Raw genomic sequence first — 19,237 nt, 5'->3', positions numbered from 1 at the left:
GAAGATATTCCAATAACACACCTCAGCGGCAAGCCAATAAGCCATTCTAGTCTTGCATCTGCAGAAAGAATTCTCTTTATACTTTTATATTCGCTGGGGCTGTGTGTAGAGCTGGGGCCGCCACCGTGAGCAAATTCTCCACGTTGGTTCAACAGACAGCCAGTAACACAGTGTTACTGCCGTTGTGGGGGATGTGACAAGAAACTGCTGTGCTGGGCTTATTCACTGAGCAATAGCGTGGCTGCCTTTGCTTGGTGCATAATGGATTATTAGGTACGGGAGAGCAGGGCAAAATGTGGAGTAAAATAGCATGCAACTTGGATATTTTATGTAGTTAAACAGGTCCAAGTAGAATATGCTTTAGGTTATCTTCTCATATTCCCTTAGCATTTTTCATTGAATTTTCACAGCAGTCTGACAAATATTTCTTCAAATATCAAAAAAAAACTTCTTTGTTGCCAAAAATTCTCCCCTTTATTACTGTATTTTAAACATCCACTTAGTGGCACTGATTTGACACACAAAGCACAGCCTCCACATGGTTAAGTTAGTTTTAACACAGTGTTACAACCAATCCTCCCAAAATGAACAATGAGGAAAGCCCATATGCTTCAAAACAGTTCAATTTATTTATGCCTCATAAATGTATAAAAGATCATGCAAAAGAAAGTTTTATTTGGCTGATATTTGGCTGATTGCTTTTGCTTGTTTTGTTCTCAAAAATTAATTTGCCATGTTTGATACAGCCTCATTTCACTAATAATATTTATTTTGATGCAGACATTTTGTGTGTTTAGGTTAGGTCGGAAGAGCTTTCCTGGTTCAAACAACATGGAATTGAATTAATTATGTTTGCACTGATTTACCAGACATTTTAGTGATTGTTACACCTCGCCAGTGGTTAGATTGCACTTAAGCCACCTTTAACTGTTAAGTTCTGCCTCACTCTCCTATACATGTGTGTTAGAGGTGTTACAATACGCAAAATAATATTAATTCCGCAAAATGATATGTAATGTGAATCAAACATAATTAGGTTTTAAGCCATGATTATTGAAATATTTGTGATAGACATATTGACATGTAAAGGCTAGAAGGCTCTGAAGGCTCCCCTCTTGAGTTATTTGTATTGTCACCTGGCCTTGTTCTGGTTTTCTGGAGACTACAATACAAGTGTAATTGCTGTGTAATAGTTTAGTTCAGTTTAGTTCATTTCATAGTTTAATATCTATGCAAATACAAAAAGTGTAAAATATTGTACTGATTTCTAGGTATTTTAATGTATGTGTTAATCTGTTGCTTACCATACCAAGGTCAATAGCTTAATGCACAAAATCTGGCAGACTTCTTCTTAGACCCCATATGTATTATAAAAAGTTCCATTCTAAGATCACTGTCAATCATTTGTGTTCTACTGGCTCTGTAAGGCATATAGTGATTGGACCCCTATGATTGCCACTTGTAATTTGTAGATGGTCATATAATTTTATGATGAGTTTCTTTTTATTTAAATTTTTTGTATTGTGGTGCAAAACTGAATACATATTTTGTGAAATGTGGTTAAACCCGCTGGTGTCTGTGTGCTCATGGGTGCGTTTTATTGTGTCATTGTACTCACTTAATCGCATCCCACCCATCTCGCTATCAGCAAGCTTGTAAAACCCACAACTTAACATTATCATGCCACCTCAGGTTCAGGCGCATCCCACTAAACCTGGGGGCATGAAAGATTCAGCTGGCATGCCAAATCCGCTCCCTCCCAATTATGCATGAGCCCATTGCCTGGCAGAACACAGCAAACTCAATGCATACACTTTACATCCCATCCACCTGAGGCCTGTGAGGCGGAGGGCATGATTTTTTCCCCAGCGCTGGTTTCCAGTATTTATTTATTAATCCCCCCACCCCCCACCTCCTCTCTGCGGCTCACTGCGTGACAGCCAGGCAATCATGCTCACTCTCAGCTCCAGCATAGATAGAGGCGCTCCACCGCAATGCTCCAGCTAGAGGAGAGCTTTACACAAAGCTGAACAAATCTGCAGGCAAAAAAAGAGTCTAGTCGACACAAATTGACACACAAATGATAATCTATTAATGTATAAATCACATCCGGTTGCTTTGCCTTTGCACAATAATTTGTTTCATAAGTGATATGCAACTGGTTTGCCACAGATGTGCAACTGATTTTCTAGATTTAGATGTGGCCTTTGACTAAATAAGCCAGTTCCAGGACCAGTATAATTTAACAGACTAATTAGCCAGTTTAATTAGCCAGTTATCAGCTTATTGAGTCAGATAGACAGAAACTTTAATAATCTTCAAGGAAATTGCAAGGTTACAGCAGCAACAAGATGAGCTGTGCAAAAGCACATAAACCGTACCATGTACCTGACCGCAGCCCTTCTGTTGCTGCACAATTTCCCAGCCCCTCCTCTACCCCATTCATCGATGGAAAAGAGCCTCAAAGGACCACCTCTGACCACATTTTATGTGGCTGGTGGACCATTCTCAGCACAGCAGTGATACTAACATGGTAGTGGTATTGCTGTATCAAAAATATCCACCCAAGAGCAGTTCAGCAGACAAAAACTGACCATTGCTGGAGCCCTAGAGCAGGGGTTGGCAACCCAAATGTTAAGAGGAGCCATTTTGACCTTTCAATAAAAATCACACCTCCTTGGTAGCCACAACATTGTATGTGGAATTTAGTGGTTTTACCATCTTGGCTGTATGTACTAACATGTACTAATATCCTAGTATAGACTAAAAATACAAAAGGAAATGCAGAGTTACTTTGCTCTGCTTTAAGCTTTAGCTCAGCTTTTCTCGTATCTCTGGCAGGAAACCTTTCCTCAAAAGTAGAATAGTTTCTTCTAAAATATCTCTCAACATTCGACTTTTTACAAGGCTGAATCCAGCTTCTCCTCAGCTTTATGACTTTTAGTGTTGACATTTCTCGCTGCAGATTAAACTTTTCAGGAAACCCGCTGGAGTGCTTATAAATGCAAAGTCCATTCATCTCTTTGCCTTTTCATTAGCTACGAGCTAGGCAAGACTGTTGTCTGTGTTGCTGTGTGACCAGCAGTCTGAGCGCCAGTCTTCAGGTTTAAAGGGTGACTTAACAGTTATACATTAACTCCAACACCTAAGATCATCTATTGTTAAAACTGTTTAAAACAACCAGAAGAGCTTTATTTTACTGCAAAATAAGATATAGAAAAATAATATTGACAAAAATGTAAACACGTCTTTTTCTTTGGATAACAACAATATGCCAGTGTGTTCACAAATATTTCTGAACTTCCAGTCCAGTCTTATAGTTAGCATACAATATCTGCTTTTTTTAATTAATATCATTATGTTAAATCTGATGTGCTGATGGAATTGAACTTTTTAATGAAGTCCATGTGAATACTGGGAGCTTCCAGGCAGAATCGGGAACCATTTTCTCTTCAAAGCAGCTCAGAATATATGAGCTACTTTTCTGAAGATTAGAAAAAAGACACAAATATATGGTGCTTTTACCAAAAAAAAAACATTTGCAAGATAAATGATGTTAAGTAATGTGCTTAGGTACCTCATGTTTTCCTTACTATTGTGCAAAATGGTTACAAGTGAATACTATACATTTATGTATTATACATTCATCTTTCCAGATAATAGACAGAAAAGCACTATAACTGACTAGACAAAGTGCTACAAAGGTTGCAGTGATATTAGCCATTAAAGTGTCTGTGCTTCACAGCTGAGAACCATGTCATTGTGTGCTGGGACACTGCAGGTAGGTGGACAGATTAAGACTAATGACCATTCTGTTACTGTCATGGAAACCAAAAGCAGGAGCCACTGGGTGCAACACACACACACACACACACACACACACACACACACACACACACACACACACACACACTAAGGCTTCAAAATATCACAATATTAGCCTTTGCAATACTGACCTTGCTTGTGTGGGTCATTTAATGAATCATTGGGTTTACATATTTCAACAAAACCAAATATATATTTTTTTACATATTTCAAGGACAATTGCAATATGCAGCAATGTAAAAAAAAACCTCTTTCCTCTAGTGAAGTGGTCATAAGGCTACATGACAACTGACATAAACATTTATCATCACTTTCTCTGACAGCCATTGTTTATCATAACAGTTGTATTTATTAAGAGACCCTTATTAGTCCCACAACGGGGAAATTTTACCCATCCATGAAGTGAAACATCTCATGCAAACTAGTGAGCACACACACAGTAGAGGGGAGTGAGCATACTTGCCCGGAGTGGTGGGCAGGCTTATCCACAGCGCCCAGGGAGCAGTTGGGGTTAGGTGCTTTGCTCAAGGACACCTCAGTCACGTACTGTCAGCTCTGGGGATTGAACTGGTGACCTTCAGGTCAAAGGGTTGGTTCCCTAACCTCCAGCCCATGACTGCATTTGTTAGCTTTGACGTCAAATTGGCATGACATCTGTATCAGGTGACTGATTTTTTTTCTGACATTAGGTTGTGTCATGTGACATTGCAGCTCAGTGTGCTCAGTGTGTCAAAACATGATTTTGATAAAGTGTCTTACCAAATCAGGCTGGTTGAACAAAAGTGAGCATTTTTGTCACAATTGGTTTATTATAGCTTTGACTGATCAATTAACAGAGAAAATAAAAAATGCAGCTAACAGTCTGTAAATAAAGGCCCATAAAATCTATTTCAGTCAGTGTGAAAGCTGCACATATAATAAAAGAACAATGCATGAACACATTTTACATGCCATTCCAATCATTAATACAGTGATAGTCTGATTTGGAAAAACTTTCCGTTGCTATTCAGGTCATTTCTCCTCTTAAGATAAAGATTAATCTAAGTGGATTTGATTTGTAAGGAAGTCCAATGAGGCCTTAAGGTAGTTACAATTTTCTGGATTGTTATCTTGAAGTAACGAGTTAGTTATCTTGTTTTCGTAAGATAAAAGCCATCTTGAGATAATGAGTTAATTATCTTGTGATTTCAAGATAAGTTATCTTGAAATAACAAGTTAGTATTTTCTTATCTTGAAATAACAAAGTTGTTGTCTTGAGATGATGAGTTAATCATCTTGAAATAATAATTTAGTTATCTTATCTTGAGATAAAAAGTTATCTTGAGATACAAGTTAATTGTCTTGTGATCTCAAGATAAAGCTATTATCTTGAGGTAACAAAAGCTATTATCTTGAGATAACTAGTTAATTATCTTGAAATAACATGTTAGTATTTTGTTGTCTTGAAAGAAGATAACAATCCAGAAAATTATAGCAACAGCTCATGGCCTCTCCGCACTTCTGTAGCTTTGTTTGTGTGGTCAGTAACATTATTATTATTACGTGTAACATTATCAAGCTCACAGAATAAGCCATATCAGACACTCAGGGCCATAAAACACACTCACCACACATGAAAAAGCATTAAATCATGATGTCAGCGATTTCAAAGACATCTGTCCTCATGAGAACATATGAAAACATTATAGAAAATGGTAGAGGTTTTTAGAAACGCAGTGACTTAAAACACTGTTTTCATCCATCTCACAGAGAAAAAAATAGTTTTAAGGAAAAATCCATATCCGTGAAGACAAGCCTGTGTGCATCAGTGCACAGCGTCTGATAATGAACAAGTTTAGCTAAGTAGTTTAGACAAAAATGCAGCTCATCCCTTCAGCTAAGTTTTTGTTCCACTGAAATAAAACAAAGCTTGCTGAATAGCAGATGACACTGTTTTTGATGGTTTTTACAGTTACTATCCATGTCATGTTTCTGCTGAGATGCTCACTCATGACAGTTGTGCTCTCGTGCCTGGTGAGCTAAGTTTCTTATAGCTTTCTTTAGAGGATGTTACAGTGAAATGTTTTGGACTTTTCAGTCATGCACAATCCTGTACTGTAATCTCTGCCATCTGTGTTTTCCTGCTTTCTGTCATGTGATGTAAATGTGGAGCACAAACCAAAATAATCGTCAAACCAAAACATCGATAACAACGTTTGCCAGTGATTTTTTTTTATCAGTGCTATTGATAACAATGATTAGTTGTTTCAGTCTCAATTACTACTGTGATACACATTAAGCTACAAAACCAGCTGTGGTATTCTGTCCACATGGTGCAGCCGTAACACACAGACACTACAGAGTCATTTTTGTACTCACCACCAAAGAGAGGGGTCTTTTCCACGACACTACTCCAATCAGACCTGACAGCAGCACCTGCGGAGACAAGAAAACAATTTTGTTTGCTGGTAGTTCGAAGCAACAACCACAATGAGCTGCTGGACGAGTCAATTTTAGCCCGCTATCAGCGATACCAGGGGAAATGAAGGAGAGTGCCACCAGGGACACAAAACTTGCCCTCCTCGCGGGCAATGTGAAAACTTTGTGAATATTTCAAGTGAGGGGACAGCCTTGTGGTGCGATAACACGGCCTGAAAAACGCTACAAACCCCGCAGGCACAGCACAGCTATCACACGCTCAAGCTGAGTGTTTTCATAGCCACTTTTACAGTAGCTGCGAGCCCTTTCCCCCACTCACTCTCTCCTTCACCCTCTATTACCCACTAACACTCCCTCCTCCAGCACACTGCTCTTTTTGTCACTTTGCTCTTTTCTCTCTCTCTCTCTCTCTCTCTCTTTTATATCCTCTTGCTCAAATGCTCTTCTCTCAGCTGCAGATGGGCCATGCTAGCATTATTTACATTTTTTATTATATTATTTTGCGAGAACTTTATATTAACATTTTTAGTCTTTAGTAATTGTGGAACTATTTTTATCCAATGTATACTCTTCTTTTAATGGTTGTGCATTGCAAAGAAATGCCACGTAATATGTCCCATAGTTCACGAGATATCAACACTGTTCCAATTCCAGACTGTTCGGCCTGATTGTGTGATGTGTGCTTGTATACTTTTTGGTTGGATGCACAGATTCCATGTAGCATTGGAATTTTGTGATTTTTTTTTCCCCATAGCAATGAATGGGGTGAAAAATTGCATGACAATCTACTGAACCTCTGCTTGACCAAAACCACATCATTTTACAGGGCATGCCCCCAAGCACAAATTCAATGTTGTTCTGACTCGCACTTTTCTGTTTGTCTTTTTTCCCTCGTAGAGTCCCCTTAATTTTTGCCCGCTCACAAGCCTAATTATTTCTTTGCATGACAGCCACCAAACTGCATGACCTTACTCAGGGCAGGTCCTCAAACTCTACTGCACAGCCATGCTGATCCGCACACCTCTCTGTGTTGTTTTTTCATCCTTCCTTCCTCTCATGTCACTGTTTGCCAGTTACAAGGTGTATGTATGCAATATATAATGTGTCAGTCTGTGTCGGGAGTGGGGTTGTTGTATGGGTATTTGTGTTGGGGTGAAGTCAGTGGCTAATGGTAACCTCCCCCACAGGTTGAGTGCTCTGTGTGTGTCCTTTCTGCCAGTGTGTTGAATAAACAGCACTTATAACAGCAGAACTGTGGCCTTCTCTTCTTACTGTCTCTCAATGTCACAGTATTTAATTTGTCCACGCTTTACTTTTGTGCACTCTAGCTCCACTTTAACTCTTCTCCCAAAGGAGTAAATGACATTATGTTCCTCAAACAGACACTAATGTTCACATAAGCAACTGCCCAAATATACCTTAGCTGCCTTGTAATTTTTTCTCATGTACATCTAAAATAAAGGAGATAGTTTTGTGTTGCGATTAGATATAAGACACTCTACTGGCACAAGGAATAGGAAAGCCAAAGGAAAATAAGTAAAAAGTTTACAAACCTAGAGATAGAAAGAAAATAGGACTCTTAACAACCATGCATGACTAGGTAGAACACCTAAACTGTCACCATTAGATAAACAGTACAGCAGTACAGTAAAGCTTTCATCTTTAAGAGAGAGGAGAAAATCAAGCCCCACTCTTGGATCAAATCTGAAAAAAACCCACAGGTGTTTCTGTTCATCCTTCCACTGTGAGAAGAAAACTCAACACTATGAGTCGGAAAGGATGTGAAGCACTCAAGAAGCTGTTACTGAGAAACAAACATAGACAAGAAATATCATATGCACAATACTTCAGATGTGGAGTGAGATTTTATGGATTGGATGTTCGCATGTTTTATTTCATTTTTATTGTGAGAAGCAGAAAGTACAACTTCTAAGACTTCAGAGGTGTAGAAAAATATCTCTGTAGGTTATTTAAAAAAAAAACTGATGGCAAGGCTCCTGAAAAATGTAATATGTAATACTATGATAAGCAATGTGTATGAAAGTTCTAAGTTTGACAAGACATGCAAGTTTTATTGACAAATTCAACATTATTTTGATTAATACATAAACTACTCTCTATAAGCTATAGTGTCGATATGTATTGACTATCATTATGGCCCCCAGTCTATGAATACACTTAGCATGATTGTTATTGATTAGCTGTGCTATTTACTCCTCTACTGGCTAATATAGTCATACATCATACTGAGACATGCAAGAACAATTCTGTATCCTCATCTTCATTATTTTTTACTTTTTCTTGAGGTGGGCTTATGTGACCATCGGATCCAGTTAATGGTAAAATTCACTTGGGACAAAGACTGTCTGTTCGTAAATGAGTGCCCTCAATTGAATTGAGAATTTGCATAATTGACGCCTCCAAAATGCCACATAAGGCCTGGAACCCCACCCTCATTTGTCCAGAAGTGTCATTCATAACGATGGCATCCTTGAGTAAAAAGAAAAAAATAGGTCATAAGGAATAATTTGAACAAAGAAAATCAGCACAAGATGTTGGTATTGTTCATATTGTAGTTTTTTCACTTTAACCCTTGTGTGGTGTTGGAGGTCTATGGGACCCCCCGCTACACATTTATATTACACATGTGGTGTTGGGGTGAACCTGCAGTTTGTATGCATGTGTTTGGCAGCATTTGGCAGACACTCTTACCCAGAGTGACTTACAATTTGACCTTTTTCACACAGGTAGGCAAAGGTAGTGTTAGGAGTCTTGCCCAAGCACTCTTATTGGTGTAGTATAGGGTGTTTGCCCAGGCGGGGATTGAACCCCAGCCTACAGCGTGGAAGGCAGAGGTGTTTTTCACTATGCTATACCAAACACTCTGTGTGTGTGTGTGTGTGTGTGTGTGTGTGTGTGTGTGTGTGTGTGTGTGTGTGTGTGTGTGTGTGTGTGTGTGTGTGTGTGTGTGTGTGTGTGTGTGTGTGTGTGTGTGTGTGTGTGTGTGTATATACAACATAGACAGGCTGCTGACTGGCTGGCTACAGCAGCTAAAGGAGAACCCTAAGCTGACCACTTGTGATATTTTAAACATCTGGTATTTTTACATAAATTGTTATGGTTGTATTGATTTTAAAAAACAATAATGTGGTGAGACCACCACTGAATAACAAAAACATGGGTTAAATTAATACGGAACTAAAGATATTTTTCATTCAATCCAGCAAAAAAATATCAAATATCAGATTAATCTCACAATTGTACACTGTAAATGATCTAACAACTTAAATGATCACTTTTATTATATCTTTCTATAATCTATATAACTTAACCAGTTTGCATTTTGTCTAGTTACAAAATACTAAATACTTTTCTGGTGTAACTGTCCTGAGTATTTCATTTATAGTTATTTATATATTCAATGTACATTAAGTAGATGCAATTCATCAGACAATAACAACATTTTCTTGCTTTGTAGAACAAAAGACTAATTTTTCAGGACATATACAAAAGGTCTGGACTTCTCGGAACTGTTGTTTATGAAAAGAGGAGATCTGTGAAGATAGGAAATCTGTTAATGAGTTTTTGTAAATCATACGATCCACTGAAGAACAAATTGGTACAATTGCATGACAGTCATTGTTTAGTTTGCACAGTAATACAATGGCATCCAAGAAATCTAAATTTTTTATCATGATAATTATTTACACTATAACATCGTCCAGACTTATTATATGTACAGTCATTTGCAAAAGTCTGGGTGCCCCTGTTAAGTGCATTTCTGCTCTTTTGAATGCACAACAACTGCATATTGCTGAATTGTTTGGGAAAATAACATGAAATATGGCACATTTTATATTGCCACTGTCAGAACAAAACCACATATTTCCAATAACTTTACAGGAGAAGAACAAAAACATGCTTTACTTTTAATGTAAGTCAGTGTAACCAGACTCTATTCCAAGCCAGTTTGGGCCATTTCTTTTGGTTTATTCGTCATCAAATCAAAAAGCCATATTTAAGTTTACTGTGGAGGATTTGTTAACTTATTTTCACTTAAAAAAATCAACAAAACACGTAAAATTGACCAGAGGTATTTTTGCATATGATAGTATTAGCAAGAGCAGCTACAACTTCTGCTAAATATCAAAGGCACCGAAAAACAGGGGACACGCCAAGAATGCTATAAATTCAAATCTGTTTGGTGCCAGAACACAAGAATAGATCAGTGTGACCAAGAGATCAATCACGCTAAAGATCACAGGTTTACTTTATTGTGCATGAGCACAAAGGAAATGCTGAAATTTGTTAATAGATGCTCAGCAGGGAAAGGCAACAAGCCACAGATCTATGTTAAATACACAGTTAAACTGAAAGCACATACAGTAAAAGGCCACATAAGGACAACAAGTGCTTGAATATACTCAAATCACTGCCATTTAATGAGTAAAAATGGCTGATTTAATATTCACATGTAGCAAAGGGACTGTCTCCAAACTGGATAACGCCACTGGCTAATAGAGTGTGTTAGCGTGTGTTTTCAAACTGTGCACACTGCAGTCTCTGGGGAACAAGACAATTTGATTTAAATGATAATTTGATGTCATCATTAGAATCTTACTGCAACTGGCATAAATTTGTTCCTGTAGCTTGGAGGGAGATTATATTTTTCCAGCATGGTTATTTATTTTTTTCACAATTGGTGTTGTATTTATTTTCCTTTCCTATTTCCATAATGCATAAGAGAAAAACAGAGTGGGTGGGAGAGAGAAAGAGAGAGGGAGGCATAAAAGGAGGAATAAGAAGTGGACAGAGTGAGAGAGAGAAAAAAGAGGGAAGGAAAGAGGGAAAGAGAAGAGAGAAAGATGTGAAGGCTTCACTTTCTATTTTGTCTTATGAATTATTGATCCCACGTTCAGCTCAAGAGATAGAGAGAGGCCTGTTCTCGTTTCATTCACTCACACATATATAAACATACACATAGTAGTGGGCGATATATTGGTTTATTTTGTGAACTGGCTGAAATTTTTCTTCAGATATTAATTTATCTACAGATACACCTATGGCATGTGCATGTCTTTATATGGATTAACCTTTTGCAGGCCCTGTGGCCTTGATGTCTTCTGATGCACCTGATCGAGGGAGGTGGTGCTACATTCAGTGTGAAGGGAAACAAAACTGTGGCGAGCAGCTAAAAGTTAACCCCAAAAGACTGGCTGTTCTTTAGATTACTTGCTAATGTGTGGTAATGTTTTTATAATGTGACCAAAATTTGCTTACTACTTTCAACTAAATGAGCTAACGTTGGGTTATTTTTGCTTATTTATTGCAAACCAGTGCATGTTATGATAAAACTAATACCTAAAGAAAAATTTCAGCCAGTTCACAAAATAAACCAATATATCGCCCACTACTATGTGTATGTTTATATATGTGAGCGAATGGAGAGAGAGAACAGGCCCAATAAAGTACACAGTTTGTGTACGTGTTTTATTTATAGAGTAGGTTTGCTATAATGAAGAGAAACGGTGTGAGTTGGTTGTGAAAGTGTATATTATATATAATATAAAGTGTGTGTATATATATATATATATATATATATATATATATATATATATACATACACACACACACATATATATATATATATACATACATATATGTGTGGTTGTGTGTGTGTATACAAATTTCTCATTCTATTTCTCTCTATAAATGCACCTGCTCCTCTAAGCTGACTCTGCAGGCAAGGAGCACAAGTGTAAATGGAGGAGACAGTGTGTGCATTGTGGTGTGTGTGTTTGTGTGTGTGTGTGTGTGTGTGTGTGTGTGTGTGTGTGTGTCTCACATTTAATTTTCACCTCAAACACACAGCAGCACACATGCATTTAGAGCTCCCCACAGACCATCCCTTAACACACTCTTCCCATTACACTCACACACAAAGCAATCCACTCACTCCCACTTCTTGGAGGCAAATATGGTGATGAGACAGACTCTAATTCATTATAGAGCTCCACATGCTGATTTAGGACTTGTGGTACACTACACAGACTGGACACTACACAGAGAAGTGTCCTTATTTTCACTATTTTCATTTTCTACACTGTAGAATAATAGAGAAGACACCAACTGCCCACGACTTTCAAACATTGTGTTCACTTAAAAAATATTTTTTGCATTAAAGTTTGAGGCTAAATCACTTCTGAGTGGTGATGCTGCTTAGAAGTTTTATTTTTAAATCAAGTTTTTATATTTATGAGATAAGTGCACACATAAGTGTCATAATTACTAGTGGGAAGTTTCAATGAGCCCCCATGTAGCAAGTACAACCCCAATTCCAATGAAGTTGGGACGTTGCGTAAAACATAAATAAAAACAGAATACAATGATTTGCAAATTATTTTCAACCTATATTAAGCTAAATACACTACAAAGACAAGATGTTTAATGGATAAACTTTATTGTTTTTTGCAAATATTCACTCATTTTGAATTTGATGCCTGCAACACATTCCAAAGAAGTTGGGACAAGGGCATGTTTACCACTGTGTTACATCACCTTTCCTTTTAACAGCACTCAATAAGCGTTTGGGAACTGAGGACACTAATTGTTGAAGCTTTGTAGGTGGAATTCTTTCCCATTCTTGTTTGATGTACAACTTCAGTTGCTCAACAGTCCGGGGTCTCCATTGGCGCATTTTGCGCTTCATAATGTGCCACACATTTTCAATGGGAGACGGTCTGGACTGCAGGCAGGCCAGTCTAGTACCCACACTCTTTTACTGTGAAGCCACACTGTTGTAACACGTGTAGAATGGAATGTGGCTTGGCATTGTCTTAAAATAAAATAAGCTGAAATAAGCAGGACGTCCCTGAAAAAGACGTTGCTTGGATGGCAGCATATGTTGCTCCAAAACCTGTATGTACCTTTCAGCATTAATGGTGCCTTCACAGATGTGCAAGTTACCCATGCCATGGTCACTAACACACCCCCACACCATCATTGTTATCAGCATTGTGCTGATAAGAATCCAGACAGTCTTTGGACAACTTCTTTGGAAAGTGTTGCTGGCATCAAATTCAAAATGAGTAAATATTTGCAACAAACAATAACGTTTATTAAATTAAATAATTAAATATCTTGTCTTTGTAGTGTATTCAATTGAATATAGGTTGAAAAGGATTTGCAAATCATCGTATTCCGTTTTTATATTTTACACAACGTCCCAACTTCATTGGAATTGGGGTTGTAGACGGCCTTAAAACAAAAAAAAAATTGTAGCTGCTGACAGCTGTACTGTAGAGTGTATTCTAGTTATTCAGCAGCTACACATGAACACTGGGAGCTAAAATCTTTTTAATGTCTTTTTCTCATCCACATGTGACAAAAACAGATAAGAACATCTGCTATGTGATGCCCCCAATTGGATAAAAACATTACTCATATAATGTGCATCCTCTGCTCTTTATTTTGATGCAGTAACACAAAAACTTGCTCTCTTTGATGACAGATAAATAAAAGTAAACAAAAAAGCATCTTATTTCCAACAAAATTTCCAAAATGACTTTAACACATCACATCAGACTTCAGAATCTCTGAGGAGGGCTTGTAGAATTATGCAGTGACCAAAAAAGTATTGAACCAGGGCCTCAAACTATGAAACAGAAGTGTCAGAGGAATAAAAACAGTCCCATATTTTAGATTCTTCAGAACAGTCCCCTTTGCCTTGAGGGAGTTTAGTACACTGTTGGCATTCTCTCAAGCAGCTTCACGAGGAGCCACCTGAGATGCTTTTCAAAAGGACTGTAGAAGATACACACAGTATGCAGTATTTATATAGGACCCTGTTGGCTGGATGTTTTTGGTTAGTGGACTATTCTCAATCCAGCAGTGACAATGACATGTTTAAAAACTCCAGTTCTCCAGTTTTAAGGTTATGAAAAACACACAGTCAGGTAGTTCCAAACCTTTGACTAGCTACATGCTAATGTGATTCTCTAGCCATGGCTCAGAGGCTTCTTGGGCAGGCTGTTTGGGTAATGCTACATGCTATGATGCAGCCTGGAACGGCCGCCTGAGTGTCGCTGTTTTGCAGCTACGAGGCTGTTTGGATGATGCAGCATTGCAGCTGTGGGACTGCCTGAACTGGAAGTGTTCGGCTGCGTGAGCTGCACTACACCGCGGCTAGAAGGCCTCTTGTGCTGGCTGCCTGAGCAACGCTATATTGCAGCTACGTGGCTGCCTGGGCCAGGCACAGCGGTGGACAGTAACTAAGTAAATGTAATTCGTTACTGTACTTAAGTAGTTTTTTTCTGTATCTGTACTTAAGTTTTTCCATTTTTGGTGACTTTTTACTTTCACTCCACTACATTTCAAAGTCAAATATCTGACTTTTTACTCCACTACATTTTGAGAAATCTGACGTTCCTTTTGTTTTTTCTGTGTATTAAAATGTAATATGTCAAAAAAAAATGCAAAGAGCACCAATGATGGAACTAACCTAACCTGTAAAAAGACCACAATATAGAAATATGTCCACATATGCAGTCGTGACTGACGTGTTTCTTTTTTTCTGAATTCATACAAACACCTTATTTTTATAGAAAATCATTTTCGGTTAGTTTATGTTTATGAACCGGGACCTACAGATCAATACAGTAAATACAGTAAAGGAAAACTTATTTGGGATCCTGAGTTTAAAGTTTTTATTCAACTTGTAACCAATTTATAAAGTAATCTTAAAGTGAAACTTTGCCTGTTTGTAAAAAGTGATTTCAGAGCCACTCGGTTCTCCCTGATGGAAACTGTTTACCTTCAGTGTTTTGTGCTTATGATCATTTTAAAAGACGTCAGCATCACTAATTGATGACGTTCTATTAAAAGACTGGTTTACCAAGAGAGACGCTGGAGGATTTTCACCTGAAATGAGTTCATGAAGTGAGTCTTGTTGCAAAAATGATAACAGGACATCAGAGCCAGAATTACTCGTCTAGTACTTTTACTTTCGATACTTAAGTACATTTGAAGGTAAATTTTGTACTTTTACTCAAGTTGAGGTCTAGAGTAAGGACTTCTACTTTTACTGGAGTAATATTTTACCTTGGGTGTCTCTACTTTAACTCAAGTACACGATTTGTGTACTTCGTCCACCTCTGGCCAGGCACTTAGGTGATGCTGCCTGGACTGGAGGTGTCTGGCTGCAGAAAAATGCTCCCCCTTTGTGGCTAAAGACATTTTTGGTCTTCGAGGCGTCCTAGGCTGGCTGCCTGCATGATGCACAGTGAGACTTTCTCTCCATGGCTAAAAACACGTTTAAAACTCGGGCTAGTGACTCTATACTGTGGTCATTGTATGCCCCCTTACTAGCTGTTGGAAATGTAGAGTTGTGTGTGTTCTGTGTTGTTTTATTTATTGTTGATTATGTATTTTCTTTCTATGTATTTTCTATTTTCTGATCTTTCTGTCCTTGTGTTTGAGAAAGGCACTATATAAACAGAACTTATGATGATGATGAACCCCAGTCTACAGCGTAGAATGCAAAGGTGTTAACCACTACACTAGCCAACCACACATTTAAATTTCATCTTCACTGGTTGCATATACTGAAGAATCAACTGTCTTGAACCTGGCTAGTTCTTGTTCAACCCCCACGCCAATCGACTCTTTATCGTGAAGTGTTTGGGGGTTGCTGGTACTGAACCCTCGGGGGAAATGAGTCGAGGTCCAGGTGGTGATTCCCCGCCTGCACGGTCGTGCCTGTGGAGACGCGATATTCAGCAGAGTAGCATGGATAGCGAGTGAGAATGAAAGAGGGATTTTCCCCTTGACTGCACTCTGAACAGGATTAAGACACAACACTTACTGACATTAGCTACAGTGGCCTGAGCAGAGATCCAGCCCAGCTACGAGCACTTTAGAGAGCAGGAACAGCCTCTTTGCTGCTGAGAGTATATTAGCTCTCCAGCATGGAGGAAAGACCGAAAAATATAGTGTATATGCTCAATATGGGTCAAAGCCAGTGGCCTGCACACAGATTAGCATGATCTACACTCACTAGTCACTGTTTAGAATGGTCCACCGCTCAAATAATATCTGGTCAGCAGTGGTCATGTGGTCAAAAAGTGACCAATGATGAATGCAGTAGAGGCTGACAACAGTTGGGCTACAGTCTGTATATATTTGTATAGGGAACCATAGTGAAGTGTCACGTGGATATGTGGCAAAACTCCTGTCATGGAGGCCTGAAACTACACAGCTTCTTGTTTTTCTGCCAATTATCAAGCACATAAATGGCTTGATAATTATCTAATGATATGAATCAGCTTTGCTAGTGTGGGGAAAGCACAAAGCCATGCTGCAGCGAGGTGCCTCAGGACAGGAGTTGGGGAATACTGATTTGTAATGCGTTGTGTGGATGCTCTGGGTGCACTGTCATAATGATATATTGACTGTGCCCTGCAGAACCAAATCCCCAGTGTTGAGTATAAAACAGTTAAAGCTACAGTTCCACCAAAAATCAAAATAACACGATTTTGAAATTCTTCAAATTTCATCTTAATCCAACTGTTGGGATGTAAACAAACTAATTTAGAGTGGTTTGATGTGAAACATTGTGAAAAAACATGAAAAAATAAGTTTATGGAGACTAGTACATCTTTGCCATGTATGGATTGTAAAAAGTACATTTTAGGGAAACAATTAATAAACTATCATACAACAATGACGCAGGCAACAGGCAGCATGTGCATAACTATTTCATGCAACATCTTTCCATGAGGCAGCTTTTAGAGACATTATTAAACTTAGCAGACATCTGGTTCCTATCACCAGCACTGTGAACAATTCTGACTAACATCTCATCAAACCATGCACCCCTAATGGGCCTGCAGAAACATCTCAAAAGTTATTTCTGTACTTAGACATTTTGGTAACACTTTCTTATGAATCCTGTATTCATAAAGCTTTATTATTGCATTTATAAGGCATTATATGGCATACATAAAATCTCACAAAACAAGGTATAAGTTTGTATAATTGGCTTTAAGTAGTTAATATTGCATGCACAACACTAAGCAAGAGTATATGACTTAATAAAGTTATATAATGCATTAGAATATCAGTTCATTAGAACACTGTAAACATGAATGTTGCAATTCACTATAACACACAAGGTTCTGGTATATTTTCTGCATTACAACAGATTTAGGCATATATCCAGACTTTTGTTGGGTATAATAACTTCCAGGACATTGGAGAAGATGAAATCTGACACTATAAAAAAGGTGACAATCAATAACAATTCACTGCCACACCAGAAGCACATAATGAGCTATCTGTAATGTCAAAGAACAAGGCCTCTTGTGTGTGCAGTATAATAGTATAAGTGTATTAAAATGACATATAAATTGATGCATTGGAGTTTCTCGGAACAAGACTAAATCTGTCCATTATTGCCATGAAGAAAAACCGGGAGATTCACTCAAAATAGTCCCTGAATATTCTGTAATAACTCTCACTAGGATGAATCAGTCTGAACGAACCAACATGCAATGTGCTCCTCAGTATATGGAGCTTCGAACAATCTGGGGTGCCCCTGCGTCGGAGTGATGAGGTAGGCACCAGACAAGATCACTTCCAGGGTTGCATGTAATGCAGTCAATTACATATACGCCAAGGTATGTAACGTATTTTTGGTTTACATTGCTTCATCCTAATTGGAGTTACAACAGAATATTAGAGGCCTCTTTTGAGTGAATCTCCCTGTATTACATCAATACAACTATTGCCGAAAGTAAACTTAAAGACAAAACATGCAACATATTTTTGTTATTCATGAGGAAATTAAATATTTGAATCAAATAAATTAAATGGATTACTTTTTTAGTGCACATCGCTAGCAATAAAAAATATTTCATATAGACAGGCCACAATAAGTCACTCATTTAGGTTGCATTTGCTACAGATGATGCATGAGTTTAATGATTATAAAGCTAGCCAGACAGCACATGCAAAAAGAAATTAGCGCAATAAATCATTATAGCTGACTAATTTTTGATAGTTAATGCATCTAATCATTAAATAGCCTACATCATATTGTAGCTCACAGAGCAGCTCTGCTAAAGGAACCAAGTGTACATTCACTCGCCTGTTTGCTGGGTAAATTAGTCTATCACAGCAGGACATGCTACTTATTAAATGCAGTGTCATTCGACTTATAACCGATTGATATCTACCCTGATGGCACATTTTCACCACAAAGCATAACCGATGCTTTATTAATGATGGATAACTGATGATGTCTCACTTTTCATAACTAGGGTGGCCAGAAGGTGGCCATGCTTCATACCATGGTGGCACCGGCCAACGCCTGGCTACGCCTCTCTTCTCTCCACAAAGAGGGGCTCAGAATAAAGTTTGGGAACCACTGCTTTAGGCAGATAGTATGCATAATGCTTACTGGTCAGGTAAAAGCTTCCTTTGGCTGACTGGCTACATTTAGGGTAAGAGAAATGTTGTTTAAACTAGATTTTCTCTACAGAACCATCACTTTAATACAACCATTTTAGACTTTCACTTTCTTTTGCTATGGTAATGTAATAGCCACCAAGCACAAGTATAAAAAAGGAAAAGAGTTTGCTGTTTACTTCACCTACATCACATCTTTTTTGACAGTTAAGCCTGAATACACTAAGCCAATTTTGCAGCAACATGATGACTTGGCTTTCATTTATAGTAAAGCTTCGGTGGCATATCATACAAAAGAGACACACAAAAGTAGGAGAGTCACAAAGAAGAATATATGTGTTTGTATTTACTAAAGCAGATCAGCAGCAGAGCATTTCTGCAGTTAATTCTTCCTAACAGCTCTAAGCACACTTAAGACAGATAATCTGATGAGTGATTTCAATTTTGTGAAATTGAAATCAAAATTGTTCAATGGGAAAATACAGTAGAAAAATGGCATTTCTGATCATATCAAAATTATTTAATAAGG

At 38.0% G+C, this 19,237-nt stretch overlaps 1 protein-coding gene across 1 annotated transcript in view; it reads right to left on the bottom strand.

The window, feature by feature from the left end:
* Positions 1 to 19,237, bottom strand: part of fam189a1 (family with sequence similarity 189 member A1) — a 264,171-nt gene that overhangs the window by 152,360 nt on the left and 92,574 nt on the right. Inside the window, exon 2 of the mRNA XM_017702715.2 lies at positions 6,184 to 6,240. Coding sequence (XP_017558204.1) covers positions 6,184 to 6,240 — 57 coding nt within the window. The remainder of the gene's footprint in view (positions 1 to 6,183; positions 6,241 to 19,237) is intronic.

The sequence above is a fragment of the Pygocentrus nattereri genome, chromosome 25, assembly GCF_015220715.1.
Source record: "Pygocentrus nattereri isolate fPygNat1 chromosome 25, fPygNat1.pri, whole genome shotgun sequence".
NCBI lineage: Eukaryota > Metazoa > Chordata > Actinopteri > Characiformes > Serrasalmidae > Pygocentrus > Pygocentrus nattereri.
The sequence above is the reverse complement of the archived record's forward strand: the minus strand, read 5'-3'. Positions and strand labels throughout refer to the sequence as shown.